Here is a 15,483-nt window from a genome sequence, read left to right as displayed (position 1 = left end):
GGATACTGGTAGCTCACCAAAGGTCATTATCTTTTTAAAAACTACTCAATGTTTTGAGGTGACTGTTTCAATCAAGAGATCTACGGATTGAAAACATTTCACTAATTTTGGTTATACAGCAACAGATTCCTGGATCAAGAAGGGTAATAACTTGCCCATTAGGCAGATAGAGAATTTAACCCACCACCACCAAGTGGAATATCATGGCTCTGAGTATCTGATGTAAACTGTATAAGGTGACTACAAATTGTGATCTAATGGTGGAACAGTGATAACATCCATGGTGGGTCTGTTTGGCCAGGGTGGGGGGTGTCTTTACTGACCAGGTTACCAGTGCTGCCATGGGGAGGTAGAAGCAGTACCACTAGGTGGCCAAGCAGCTGAAGGATTAGTTGGGTGACTAACATTAATTATAAGTATACTAAAAAAAAAAGAAAGAATGACTTTCCTTCCCGAGTTCAACTTGTGTCTTTTCAAGTAAAGAACTACTTTAAATAAACTGAATACAGAAAGATAATAACACTTAAATAGAACTTTAATTACTAATCAAAAAACACTCTATAGAATACAAGAATTTCTTGGCCACAAATACACTGCACCCTGTGCCAGGAAGGACTAAATTCCAAAACTGCATAATCAAAAAATTAACACTATCATTAAATTGTTGATGGTATAATTTAGTATAAGCATAATTAGTAGTATAATTAAACAGTACATATACATACACACCAGTTTTGTTTGTTATTTGTTTTTTTTTTTGATTATGTGAACTCCTGCTGTTACCAAGGTTGGAATAATTATGGGATAAGCTCTTGTTTACACGTTTTGCTTTTCCACTTTGCATTTCTTTTTCTGATATTTGATGATCTTCTTGTACACACAATCTTAGTATACAATCAAGATTATCAGTATAACAGTAAAAGCAATGGAATGGCTCCAAATGTCTTTGTATAATTGTTATGATCAGTAATACAATATTTATTTAGTCTTTTTGAAAAATGGGTTTTCAGGACAAAATAATATTAAAATTAGGTAACAACTCTATAACTAATTTGAATAAAGATAAAAAAACTATTTTGAAATTTTTAAACTGCTGCCTGTTTTCATATATATCACTGCATTTAATTAAATTTAAATTTTGATAATGGCTTACCTGAGTATATGCAAGGGAGGAGATTTATCACAGGATGCATACGATATGAGTATTCTCTTGTATCCTATTTTACGACGGTGCAGTTGTGATATTGCAAACTGGGCATCTTGTAGTGTGGGAACTTTGATAAGTGCCTTTAAACTTGCATCAGGTTGAAGGAGCATTGTTATATGCAAAACCTGCAAAACAAAGCAAAACAATGTTTTTAAATCATGGAGTATAAATAAACTATACAAAGTCAACTTCAATTAATCTAACTTATAACATCAGGTACAACTATAATATCTTTATACATCACCACAAAAATTTCTGAAACTTTAAAATGGATGAAATTAGAAAATGGTAAACATCTGTGAAGTTTGAAAAGAAATGGAAGATAAGAACAATCCTTGAAAATTTTTGTGAGGTTCTGTAGACATATAATTAATATCATAGTCTCTTTTTTTTTTTTTTTTTTTTACATAATACATGATTATTGCTTGGTAGCAGGGAGAAGAAAGAAAAGTATTATTACTATTGTACAGCATATCACATATAACAATGTTACAGTGCTGGTGGAAGTAGCTGAGCACCATTCTGGTTTAGTGTCAAATTTTTTTTTTTATTAAATTTAATTCTGAAAATTTAAATAAAGTTAAATTGAATTAAAAAAATTAAACTGAAATTAGGCACAGGGGCTGAGCAAAGTACATTAGCCAGATGAAGCCTTGGAACTGATTGAGGGTAATTATCAAAGAAGGTTCTCCTACAAATCAAGGCCTTATTGCATGCAATAATATTGATGTGTAGTATGTATGCAGATATGAATGTAGATAGACCTAATACCGCAGGAGAAGCCTTTGTTTGTGCCAGGTGTACAGAAAGAACAAGAAAATTAAACTGAAATTTAACACTTTGTTTCAAAAAATAGTGTTGTTTCAATACATTTTAATTCAAGCATAATAAATAGTGCGTGAATTAAACAAGAGGACTCATCAATCGCTCAGCTGTCCATCGTTATATCCAAGTCAACCCTCAATTGTCTGTCTCCATGGTGGGATTATTATGGTTGTTTGTTTGTTTTTGTTATTTAGTTTTTAGGAGCATAAGCAACTAAGGCCATATTGCTCCGGAGATATGCAGTGGTTATTCCCTGACCTTTCCGCATCCTCCGTATTTGGTGGTCATGGGCTCGAATCCAGGTCTAATCAAGAAGAATGTGCTACGTACTGCTGTCCTGCCCACCTGGCTACGGAGTTGCCGGATTATAACGGGCAAGATTCACCTGTCCCACAGGTGGTAGTTACTTTTGGTGATTCTACTGCTGTCATTGAAATGGGGAATATTTGTTAATAGTAAAAATAGGTGAAAAATGATCAGAGTAGGTTTTCGGCAGGTGGAGGGGGTGATGGTTGGTGATGTTGCAGAACAACTATCATCTTATAAGGACAACAAAAGTAACAAAATTATTCCTAGATGGACGATACCACAAAATGTGATTTTGCTGTATATGTAACTAATAAGGTAGAACAGACTATACCCCCTCCTATTAAAAAATAGAAGGGGATGTAGAAAAAAAAATCTACAAGTTAAGGATGAATTTGAACTTGTCTGGAATTTTGCCAATAGATGATAGTATGGAGTTTATCAAAAGAGAGAGAGAGCCTTTGTCAATCTACTTGGTCACAGAGAGAGAGTGTGTGTGCAAGGCTCAGGGCTATAATTTTTCTCGGTGTGGTGTTTGTTAATGGATGGGTGTGTTTTTATAGAAATGGGATAATACTCTCAGTTATTACAAGATTATCTAGCTTACTGCCAGAGTGGAATACACCTCTGGCATTCCCCTCACTGAATAACTCCTCATGTGTGAATGTCGATGCAAAATATTTATTTAGTTTGAGCTACCTGAGCAGGATCATCTACAGTTGAACCATTGATATCAAGTGGACCAATCTGATTCATCCCCTTCCTTCTAGAGTTTACATAAGTAAAGAACTCTTTGCTGTTTTTCTTTGCATTCCTTGCCAAGGATTTCTCGTAATCTGCCTTCGCCTGCCTAACCTCCTTTGTAACTTGGTTACAGATCAACTTGTATCTATCACAGGCTTCTGTATCACATGTTAATTTGTATGTATCCCCAGCATTTTTCTTCTCTGCCATATGTCTCATTAATTCATCTGACATCCATTTAGGCCTAAACCTTGAACAATATTTCTTAGTTGGTATGTAAAGCCTAGTAGCATCCAAGATAAGTTCTTTGAATGCTTCCCATTTTGAATTTGCTGTTGGGAACATCATCAGTTGGTCCCACTGTATAGAATTTAAATACTGTCTCAGACCATCGTAGTCGCCTTTACGAAAGCAATAACCCTTCCCTTTACCCCTGATGGTAGTTACCTCTTTGAGTAAATCCCACTTCAGCACACTGTGATCACTGCCACCTAGTGGTTCCTTTATCTGCAGATTCTTAATGGATGAAGAATACGGAGGTTGCCTGTATACAGGAATTTTCCAACAGGGAGAAGGGGTTGATTATCCAATTGTATAAGGAAATGCTTAGGCCACATCTTAAGTACTTCATACAGGTCTGGAAGCCTCATTTTAGGTAGGATATGGATATGTTGGAAATAGTTGGTTGCCAGGTAGATATGCAAAAATTTGCTCGGTACCTAGCAGATAGTGGATTGTTGGAACAAACTTCCATTTAGTTTTGTAGTGCCATGGAAATGAATATTATTAGTGTTAATATTAATAGTGACGAATATGTAAGAAAGCAAGCTTATATAACATCAACAAAACAAAAAAAAAAAAAAAAAAAACATTCCATTTCACCTATCATATAGTGTCTAGCTATTTCTTGAATTTATTCAAACTATCCACTTCAATAACAACAGATGGAAGCTTGTTCCAGCAATCAACCACAAGGCAAACTTCCAGATTAAGAATTAACCACTTTAGCTTTTAAGAGCTAAAGGGTTTAATTCTTAAGAGCATTCCACAATTTAAGGGTGACCATAAAGCTTTTACTGTACCAAGAAGTTGCACCAGTCAACTGCTACATATGAGTCCACAGTCAATCGGCAAAGATTAAGGAATATTTCCGACACGGACATTGGCTCTGTTTTCTATTGTAAGCACCACATTAGAGAATGAGGAGAGATTGATTTTCCTTTATCCCAGAATTTCATCAGTTTTGCAGAAATGAGTCATTCACACTTTCACCTGTCTCTGTATGGTAGGTACAATTGGTCTCTAAATCAGTTTTGTTTTAGGTGCTGTGCAAGGAACCTTACAATGTCTAAGAGGAAATTAGACTTCCACTATACTCAAGGAATCTTGAGTATAGCGGAAAAAATGAAAGTGCTCAATAGTGTAGATCGGGGAATTAAAAAAAAAAAATCCGGTATCCCTGCCAGTAATTTGTCAACCATTCTGAAAAACAGTGTTTCAATTCTCAAACAGTTGGTCCCGTTTCCAAATTATACGTACGAAGATACGCCTTCATACGCCTGTATGAAGATGTATCCTTTTTTAAGTGGGTGAAGTTGATTCAAGACCAAAACATCAGCATTAGTTGAGGTACACGATGCAAGAAAGCAAGCTTATGCAACATCAGCAGAAAAAAAAAACCTTCCCATTTCACCCCTCCAATACCCGATTTCATCCCACATGCCAATATCAGGGCCATTAAAAAAAAGAAAAGGCTATGCAATACGTTCCTTTTCTGGTCATAAAACATTCCAAACCAGTTCCAGTTCCAGTTGTCTGGACAAATTTAAAAAGCATTATGGCTTACTCAAAAAAGTTATTTCTGGTGAAAGTAGAGTTGTAATTACAGAAGACTCTACCCATTGGAAAGAAACAATTCATAAAAAAAAATTATGGAGGACTATGAGCCCAAAGACATATTCAAAGTTGATAAAACAAGTTTATTTTTTAAATGTTTGTGAAACATTTAACATGTTTAAAAACTTTTAAAGGTGATAAATGTGTAGGTGGTAAAAATAGTAAGGAGAGAATTATAGTCTTGGTTGGAGCAAATATGGCTGGTAACAAAAAACAATCTTTTGGTAATAGGCAAAATTAAACAATCCCAATTTTTCAAAGGAGTAAAGTTGTTAGAGTTGGATTATAACTACAACAAAAAAGTTTGGATGCCAAGTGAAATTTTTGAACAGTGGATTTTAAATTTTGAAAGAAAGACAATGAAAGAAAACAGAAAAATCGCCTTGATTGTCGACAACTGCCCTGCTCAACTTCACTTGGTAATTTCGAAACTTACAAGGGTGAAACTTGTTTTCTTCCCTCTGAATACCTCATTTAAACTGCTGCCAATGGACTAAGGTAGTGCACTTTCAAGAAATTGAAAGTGCACTACCGAAGATGCATACTGAAAAAAATTATACTGAGAATAGAAACCAACCTACCTATGGATTCTGTTATAGATCTGCAGATGTGGATATCAGAGTTGGCAAAAGTGTAGAGTCATCTTGACTCTACACTTTTGACGGAAACAGCGATTAAGAATTGCTTTGCAAAAGTAGGTTTTCCTAAAATGCCAATTAACAGCGATGAGAGAGATGAACTGGAACAAGACATTGAGCAATCTTGGGAAGAACTCCAAACGTGAAGTTTGATCAGTGGAGAAATTGTTCTTGAAGAATTTTCAGGGGTTCATAATGATATCATAGTAGCTGAATATCAGAGTGATTCCAACATTTTGGAGAGTATTCAAAGAACTAGTGACAATATTGACAATGAGTTGGATGAAAATGAGGGCACTATTAAACCTTCCAAACATGAAACTTTGGCAGCATTTGAAACTGCGTTGAGGCTTTCAGGGTGAAGAAAAATGTGCCAGGAAACATATTTGAGTGCTTAAACAAATGCGAAATTTTTATGAACAATGTAAATGTTCAGTGTATAAAAAAAATAACCAAATATTTTACGACATAATTCTAGAAGTGTACTAATATATTGTGCATATCGTGTAAGTAGTAATTTCCTAATATGTATGTATTAATAAAGTAATTGTTTTAAAATGTTAGAAAATTTATTCATTCCAATTTATTTCCCATATTTCTGTATTTCTGAATGTTGAATTACAGTACTTTTCATTATTGAAATGTCATAATTCTTTAACGAAATTTCTGTTTGACCAATTTTTTCAAGCGAACAATTGATTTCATTATATAGAGGTGTGACTGTATACCATATAAAATAAAATTTTATAAAATATGACTACAGAATGTGTGTAAATAAATTTACATTTCTGGCCAATTTAAGACGTTTTCATTCATTTTGTGGATTACCCAGAAAAATTTGTTTCCAAATTACCCTGGATAATTTTAAGTTTACTCTATCTGAAGCAATTTTAATATTTAAGAATTAAATTTCATATTCATCAGAATTTCGATTATTAAACTCGCAGAATCTTCAAATCATTATTACTCATAAAATTCACTTTTTTTTAAAGAGTACTTACCATTACATGCTCACGAAATACAGATAACAATATTTTCTTCATTTCATTAACTTCAAAATTTTGATCTATGTTTGTCACCAGTAATTCCACAGGAGAACTTGTACCAGGGCTTCCTCTACTTGCAACTGGGGCGGTATCGCATGGAAAAGGCAATGAAGTACTCCAAGGAAAAAGGTAATTTGGACTGTCAGGCATCCTTAAATATGAAGGTGAGCATGACGAAACAGCATGAAAATGAACAGAACAGAGTGAACAATTTCCACAGTTTTCAACAAACGAGGTTCCACTTTCTGTTTGACAACAGCTTATCTCATGATTACAACTAGTAGAAGGAAACAAATGTTTAGAACTACCATCAGACATAAGGAATGGTGACACCCTTCCAATATTTTTGTGGACTCTACCTTTTTTTATAACTTCATTTCCATCTACTCCATTGAATGGTGAGGGTTCTCTACTTTTACTCTGATCACTAGATTGTGGCGTACCACTCGACGTAGACCATGTTCTTTGGCCTTTCGAACTTTTATCTTCATCTTTGGCAGAATCATAATCAGGTTCAAGTACCACACTGCTTCCGCTATTCTCAGAGATAAATTCACAGCCTAAATCTGTAGTCTCTCTTTCATCTTGTGTAGAATAGTTTAAATATACCTTCTTTTCATTTAAGTGATCTTGTGAAATAAGGTCTGGTGGAGGTGGGAAATCAAAGTGCTTATTCTGAGAACGTTTGAAATCTGAGAATTCAAATCCTTTTTCTGGTCCAGGAGATGATTCTCTACTGCTTCCACTGCTAACAGTATGCTGACGACCAGATCTACAGCTTTTAGTACGCAAAACAGATCTTCGTGGTGATCCATCCTGGCCTTCTGTTCCACTTCCTGATCTCTGGGAGAATGAAACAGATATCTTGCTGCCAAAGACATCTTCTTTATCCATTCGTTTTTTAGCCCTAGAAAACATATAAAACACATAACATAAGAAAACGGAGAGGAAGTACTAAAAACATTTATTATTTTTTTGTTTCTTTGTCTTGTTTCCAAACATTGTAGGAAGCCAAACTTGTGGGATCATAATGCAAGTGAATACAAATGATTTTCTTCCCTCTGATAAATTTCGTATTTATGGTCTGATACAACATACATTTCAGGTACATATATGACTACAAAGAAAATCTGAAAAAAGTAATTTAATTTTGAGATGGCATCATATTTATATATGGTCCCGAATTAAAAGTATCATCTGTTTCCCAACTATATATACAGTGGGCACACTGGAGAATATATCTTACCCCCCCCACACACACGGGCTTATGGGGGATAGACATTCTCCAGTAATTCAAACTGATTTCTATATGATCAATTTCATACGATTCATTTATCTTGTATTCATTGCTACCACTTTTAATCAACTATTAAGTCAAACTACAGTTATCAAATGCTTGAAAGTTGATCAGTCAACCAGTATATCATAGCATAATTTACATTTTCATGCTGTAAAAACTGCATCTAGAAACACTTCATTTAGATTTTTATCTCCAGATTATAATGATCACTGAACTGTAGATAACAAATCATCTACAGTTCATTTATGTGCTTATGTTTATAACAATGATGATTAGGATATAAAAAGTTTTGATCTTATTTTTATTTTTTTTAATGCTGTCACTACTGTTAAATGACAACCATGTTTCATCTGCTCTGAAATATGTTAGCAGAGGCATATAATGCAAGAAAGCATGCTTTTATAGCATCAGCCAAAAAAAAAAAAACCCATTTCACAACATTCATTTCCCCTAAAAAAGTCTGTTCAGTTTCTCCTTGAATTTATTTAAGCTATCAACTTCCACAACAGGGGGAAGTTTGTTCCAACAATCAGCTATTAGTTGGCTAGAGACAAATTTCCACACAACTGTTCTCCAACTGTCTTTCCTAAATTTGAATTTATGCTCCCTCAGGTTTGTAATCTGAACAAGAAGAAAAACTCCATCAGAATTGAGCCTACTCAACCCATTCAAGGCCTTAAACATCTCAATCAGATAACCCAGCAGGTGCCCAAGTCTCCAGACACTGAAATTTGCAGAGCTTAAACCATTCTTGGTAAGAGGACCCCTTCGTTCCCATCATCAATCTTGTAGCCCTTCTCTGTACTCACTGAAGCAACTCTACATCCTTCCTAAAATGAGGCCTCCATACTTCTATGCAGTACTCAAGGCATAGCCTGACCATTGCCTTATACAAAGGTATAATCACCTTGTCACTGCTAGCAAAATTGTTTTATATCATTGCCAACACCCCATGACCTGCTCTGGCAGCCTGTCTGCACTGCACAGAAAACTTCATATTTGACTGCACAATTACTCCCAGATCTTTTTTATTTTTTACCACCCTAAGTGTAGTACTACACAGTTGGTATGTTTCTCTAGGGTTACTTCTACCCATATGAAGTACTTTCCATTTGTCAATGTTAAATTCCAGTTTCCATTTCTCAGCCCATCTGCCCAACTTTTCTAGAATCCTGTTGCAGTAGCACACTGCAATTAACAACCCTGCCAACCTTAGTATCATCTGCAAACTTGGATATTAAACCTGATATACCTTCATCAATACTATTGATAAATATACAAAACAACAGTGGGGACTCCACTAATAACATCAGTCCAGGAGGAGCAGCATCAATTGATTACCCCTCTCTGTCGTCTCCCACTCAACCACCCTTTTATCTATTGTAGCAACTTGCCCTTAATGCCGTACCGCTACAATTTATACAGTAGTCTTCCATGCGCAACAGTGTCAAAAGCTTTCCTGAAATCCAAATATATGATATCAAAATTATTATTTTTTGCATCCAGTTCCTTTGTAACCACATCATAATATCCTATCAAATTTGTCAGACAAGACTTTCCCTTAACAAACCCGTGTTGTGTCTGAATTATTGCTGCAGTCTTGTCTAGATGATCCTGCAATGCATCTTTAACCAGTGACTCCATTATTTTACCCGGAACAGAAGTTAAACTAACTGGTCTGTAATTCCTCGTGTCACCCTTCAATCCCCTCTTTGTGAATTGGAGATACATTTGCACATCTTCAGTGTGTGGTCCTTTCTCTGAGTCCAAGGATGCTCTCATACTTATGGCTAAAGGTTTCCTTACTTTCTTTGCTGCCTCCTTTAATATAACTGGTTGGATTCTATTTACTAGAGGTGCCTTTGTTATGTTTAACTTCAACAATTTCTCCTCCACTTTGCTCTCAGTGATTACAAAATCATTAAGCTGTTAAAGTTTAATAAGCTACTGCCCTCGCCTTCCCTACAGAATTCCTCATGTGTGAATAGATGCAAAATACTCATTCAGTTTGCAGCTATCTGAGCAGGATTATAAACAGTCGAACCATCAATATAAAGTGGACTAATCTGATTCATTCCCTTCCTTCTAGAGTTTATATAAATCACTAAAGTGACTATATTTCAGAGTAGATGAAAAGACTGATAAAATAATCATTATTTCAGTGGTATCAGAAATTGATTTAATGTGCAAAAATGTTGTTTGTAACTGTTTATTGTAAATCAGTACCAGTAAACAACAATCCATGCATATATTTTGTTTTAGTATATAAAAATCAGCACATGGACTATACAATAAACAATGAAAAACAAGAAAAATTTGAACAAATACAAATTTGTTCACACAATCCCCATTTTTGGATCTAATAGAACTTATAATATTTGCTTCTTTTTTTTTGTGAATACAAAGTATCCACAAACCTCCTTTACAAACTTAAATCTTAATGTTAATCTTAAAATCTTGATACAAACCACTTCCAGGTGAGAGGATAACTTAAATTTTTTATTCACCAATAGAAAATGCATGCTGCAGTAGATGGTAGCATAAGTGCAATCATGGCGGAATTTATCAACCTTGAGAAGGGGCAGTGCATACTTTGTTTCAACAGGCTCCAGTATGCCATAACCGTGATGCATAAATTTTGAGCACACATTAAAAAAGAAGCCAACAAGACTAAAGGCCTACAATGGTATGAAATATTCATAATGGATGACTGTGCAATAATCATTAAAATGGTTATTTGTTTGCTACTTGTGTAAACGTTATTATTAAAAATTAATGCGTACAGATTTACAACATGAATATGAAAGTAGTTTAATTAACAATTCTTTACTCTCATTCCTAACCAAAACAGTACACACTAGAGGCAGAGCAAAGGGAAACCCGTTGGTACAGAGAGTACCGTTCTATGGCGGTAGTGAAATTGGTCTCGGATTGCTTTATATTGTGACCATAAACATGTTGAAAACTGAAATTAGCTTATGTCGGATACTATTAAAAGAACATTTCAGTGAAATCGTTGAAAATGTTGGAAAAGTGTTGCTACAATACAGCCTTTAATCAGTGCAAATGATATGCAATGAAACCAAACTACCTCTTAGTAAGGTTAGATTATATTTATTGCCATGTGATCTACTTAGAAGCACAAAATGAGCATGAAACATTATGTAATATTAAAATTTTGGAATATTAATAATTTAAGTAATCTTGCACTTTAAGGGGCCAATTTAAAAATCGGCTGCGCATCAAATTGCTTCCGATTTTGGCATCTGAAATAAAAAATAAATAAACAAACAACAAAAAAGGCGGTTTCATTTTATTGACTTTAGAATATTGTTATTTTCATTAAACAACAAAACTTTCGTTAATATAAAACAGAAAATTAAAAATCGAGCATATTCCTAAAAAAAAAAAAAAAATGCAGTTATAATACTTTAAAATGCAGTTTTTTTTTTTTTTTTTTTATTAACCACAACTATTTCATCAGATTCAATTCGGTATAACTCCAATACAGTGAATTTTCGAAAATTGCTGCGCCTGCGAATAATGTGTCAGAAAAGAAATACATGAAGGTACAATGGAAATAATTTACTCTAAAAGTACCCAATTTTCTTGTTATTCTGCTTGCATTCACATTCCAAGTGTACGTCACTCATGGGGATCAACAAAGTTCTGCTTTGTATAAGCAAAAGATTTCTTGTATGATGAAGAAAACAGTATTTTTCAGTGAATAAAATGCTTATTAATCCAGTAATTGCTCCATTTTACGAAAATGTTCAATTTTTAATTTGGGATGCAGATGCGAAAGGACAGGATTACGTTAACTTGAGTGGGAAGAGAAATTATTTTGGCTGATTGTACACTCCTGGTCGGTGAGATGCCTACAGGACAAATTGAGACATGAATAACTCCGGTTGTTTTCAGAGTTTTGTATTTCAAGTACAACACCGGAAAATGCATATCTCTCCACCAAAATTTGATGTGTATCCACAAAAAAAAAAAAAAAAAAATTTCGAATCATAGACAACATTGAGACTTCATTTTAAGCCACCAGTTATCAGATGAGTACTGCTTGAGTAACTGTTGTGTCCTATAGTGATTAGACCATCTGATAGTGGTGATTCTGCTTTTGAGCTTTGTAAGCAAGCATTATTTAGGACATTATGAAGTGTAACATGCAAGGATGATCTTAGACTTTTCAATAATCTCCCCTAGCAGTCATGCAAATAGTAGACATTTTGTAGAAAACAATATAAAATGTCAATGAGAGACTGTGTTCTGGACCATAGCATTCCTTCACTGACTGTTACCCCTGGAAGAGTCTCTTAGTAAGAGGACTGTTCCAGAGGTGGTAGTAAGATTCACTGTCACCAAAGAAAAACAATAAGTGTGTCGGAGATATAACTAATGATTCATTTTGGAAAGGAATGCATATTTTAAATGATTCAGATGACAGGTTTTGCTTACAAGGTTTTAATTGAATAACCACAGGAAAGTCAGTTGTTACAATGTGGATAGTATCCACTCTCATTGTCTTATCATTTTTATTTGATAACTTCACTGCTAGTATGGCATCTGCAGGTTCTGTTTTTTTTTTTTTTTTTGTAAATGAAATTAGATCCTCCCATGTACCTTCTTCCCACAAATATACTCTAACTGGCTGTATGGCATTTCTGTTTTCATTTTCATGTACTATGAATTATGAGACATTCATTTGTTGTTTAGTGTTAAGCAGGCGGCAAGCAAAAGCATCTGTCTTTCCTCTAGGTGGTTGCCTTTCCCATGTAAGATTAGACACTTTGGCATCTGTAAAATGCCAGAGTGTCTAATCTTGCTGTAGATCTTTAGTTTTGCTTACTGAACATGAACAACTGTTATTAGTGGAGTCCCTCAGAGTTCAGTGTTGGGTCCATTGTTGTTTTCTGTATTTGTAAATGATGTTGGTGATGGTATTTCGAGCTTAATGTCCGGGTTTCCAGACGGTGCGAAGGTTGGCAGGGTTGTTAAGGATTGGCCATAATGGGACAATTCCAACTTCACTTAAATCTATATATGTACATTGAATTCATTTAGTTGCAATAAAGATTTTCTCTCTCACTAATGACAGTACGCTGCTGCAGCAGGATCTAGAAAGGTTGTGCAGGTGGGCTGAAGGGTGGCGGGTGGGGTTGGACGTTGACAGATGTGGTGGTGCTGCATGTGGGAAGCAGTAACCCCGTAGTGACGTGTCAATTCTGTCGTACTGCACTGGCAGTGGTGGGGAGTGGAAGGGGCCTGGGGGTGGTTGTGCAGGCAGATGTGAGGTTTTCTAAGCAGTGTGGATGGTCGGCAGGAGTGGCTCATGGTGTCTTGTCGGCGATATACAGGAGTTTTTCTGGCAGGGATGGGAAGGTGAGTGTCCCCATTGTATAGGGTGGTGGTCGGGCCGCCACCCTATACAAGAGTGTACAGGTCTGGAGGCCTCGTTTTGGGAGGGATGTAGGGCTGTTGGAATGAGTACAGAGAAGGGCAACAGGATTGGTGAATGGAGCAAAGGGTTGCTGTTGTGAAGAAAGGCTTAAATTTTGCAGATTGCAGTGTCTGGAGGGTGGGCGCCTGCGGGGTGGTCGTTTGAGCTTGCTCGATGCGGATGGGATTCTTCCTCTTGCTCAGAGTGGTCGCGTGAGAGGGCGTCGATTCAGGTTGAACGGGCCGCCGCCCTATACAAGAGTGTACAGGTCTGGAGGCCTCGTTTTGGGAGGGATGTAGGGCTGTTGGAATGAGTACAGAGAAGGGCAACAGGATTGGTGAATGGAGCAAAGGGTTGCTGTTGTGAAGAAAGGCTTAAATTTTGCAGATTGCAGTGTCTGGAGGCTGGGCGCCTGCGGGGTGGTCGTTTGAGCTTGCTCGATGCGGAAGGGATTCTTCCTCTTGCTCAGAGTGGTCGCGTGAGAGGGCGTGGATTCAGGTTGAGGAGGGACAAACGTGGGATGGATGTGTGGAAGTTTGCCTTTGGCCAGCGGGTGGTTGGTTCATGGAACAGACTTCCATCCTTCGTTGTGGAGGTTGATAGCCTAAATAAATTTAGGGCTGAACTGGACAGGTATTTGGAACGAACGGAGGGGTGAAATGGGAGTGTTTTTTTTTTTTTTTTGGCTGATGCTGCATAAGCTTGCTTTCTTGCATCTCATGTGCCTCTACTAATGCTAATGCTAGTCAAGGTGGTGACCAAACATAGGTCAGCGAGAGTGCAGTGAAACTGGTTCAAAAATGTTTTACATGAAGCCCAAAAAAACCCATAAAATGGGCCAGTCAACAGCTTAACATGCCAAATTCAACAGTATGCAATTATGAAATAATATATAGCTGTTGATCAATGACAAAACATAGAGGACAATTTTTTTTGGTAAATCCTGCCATGTTTAGTTTGTACTGAAAGCTTGTGGAGCATCTTGGACAGGTCTTCCAAGAAGCAGCACAGGCTAAATGTGAGGGACTAGGCTATAATCTCAGATCGCTCTTCACAATATCTGGGCCTGGGGTAACTGAACACCTGCCCCTCCTTGACATCACTGCTCTTGGACTTTTGCTCAAAACTTGAAAGCTCTACATTTCAATGAAATTGGTAATACCTTTCACCATATGAGACGAAAATGCACAATCAATATGCTAGCAGCTGTAATTTTTTCTTAATAAAATAAAATCTGAACTATCCAAATAATCCTTGTGCACTGCAGCAAAAAGATGTACACAATGAAATTGAAAAAAAACAAGGCTAATGGGGCAGACTAATTTGATAGTTAAAGCTTATGCAAAGTTATTGGTAAAACTGTGGAAGCTCTGAGAATTAACAAAACTAGTATCACTGTCCACGAAAAAATACATTGAAGTTTATCATAGTTATTCTTATTATTATTTTATATATATATATATATATATATATAAAAAAGTCAAATTCACACAACTCTGGCACCATCTTTCCACTTAAATGAGTTCATAATTTCTGATAGTTATGCAAGACTAAAGCATGCTCGGAAACCATTTTACCATGGCATGTCAGATTGGTGGGGCTTAGAGGGCAACAGGTATCCTGTGTGTTATCAGACACTCAGCCTAAAACACTGATGGATCCAATATCTCTCTATTACAGAAGATTTAGGAGAAGTCCGGTTGGTCTGCCTCCCTAAAATCCACTCATGCATACCTTCTCGATGGTAAGCCCTGTTATGTCACTTAGGTGGTAACGAACGTGTAGAGTGGTTCTCTTCAAGACGCCTGGTCAGCGTGAAGAGGAAAAGACCAAACCTTCCAGCATATGAGAGCACAACAATACAAATGGCCCTCAGTCCCCAGCAGCAGCTTTCACTCTCCCTCTTACGGCAGCGAGAGGATCAGAGTGGAAGGAGAGGGTGCTAAGAATCTCTGGGTACGACCAGGCTGCCATGCACAGAAACTGAACTTGGCCTGTTATAACGAACGATCACTCATCGGTGAAGACATGATATTAGAGCTGGAAAAGGAATTAGAAAATGTGAATAGGAATAT

At 36.4% G+C, this 15,483-nt stretch overlaps 1 protein-coding gene across 5 annotated transcripts in view; it reads right to left on the bottom strand.

The window, feature by feature from the left end:
- The window catches only part of Marf1 (meiosis regulator and mRNA stability factor 1-like protein), a 1,146,796-nt gene that overhangs the window by 688,735 nt on the left and 442,578 nt on the right, over window positions 1-15,483 (bottom strand). For all 5 annotated transcript variants that reach the window (XM_090377798.1, XM_090377799.1, XM_090377800.1 and 2 more), the window contains 2 exons: window positions 6,618-7,569; window positions 1,154-1,332 (listed from right to left, as the gene is read on the bottom strand). In XM_090377798.1, the coding sequence (XP_090233924.1) occupies window positions 1,154-1,332; window positions 6,618-7,569 (1,131 nt within the window). The remainder of the gene's footprint in view (window positions 1-1,153; window positions 1,333-6,617; window positions 7,570-15,483) is intronic.

This window comes from Mastigoproctus giganteus, chromosome 7, assembly GCF_048544385.1.
Source record: "Mastigoproctus giganteus isolate SK-2022 chromosome 7, ASM4854438v1, whole genome shotgun sequence".
NCBI lineage: Eukaryota > Metazoa > Arthropoda > Arachnida > Uropygi > Thelyphonidae > Mastigoproctus > Mastigoproctus giganteus.
Note: the sequence above shows the minus strand (reverse complement) of the source record. Positions and strands in the feature narration are given on the sequence as shown.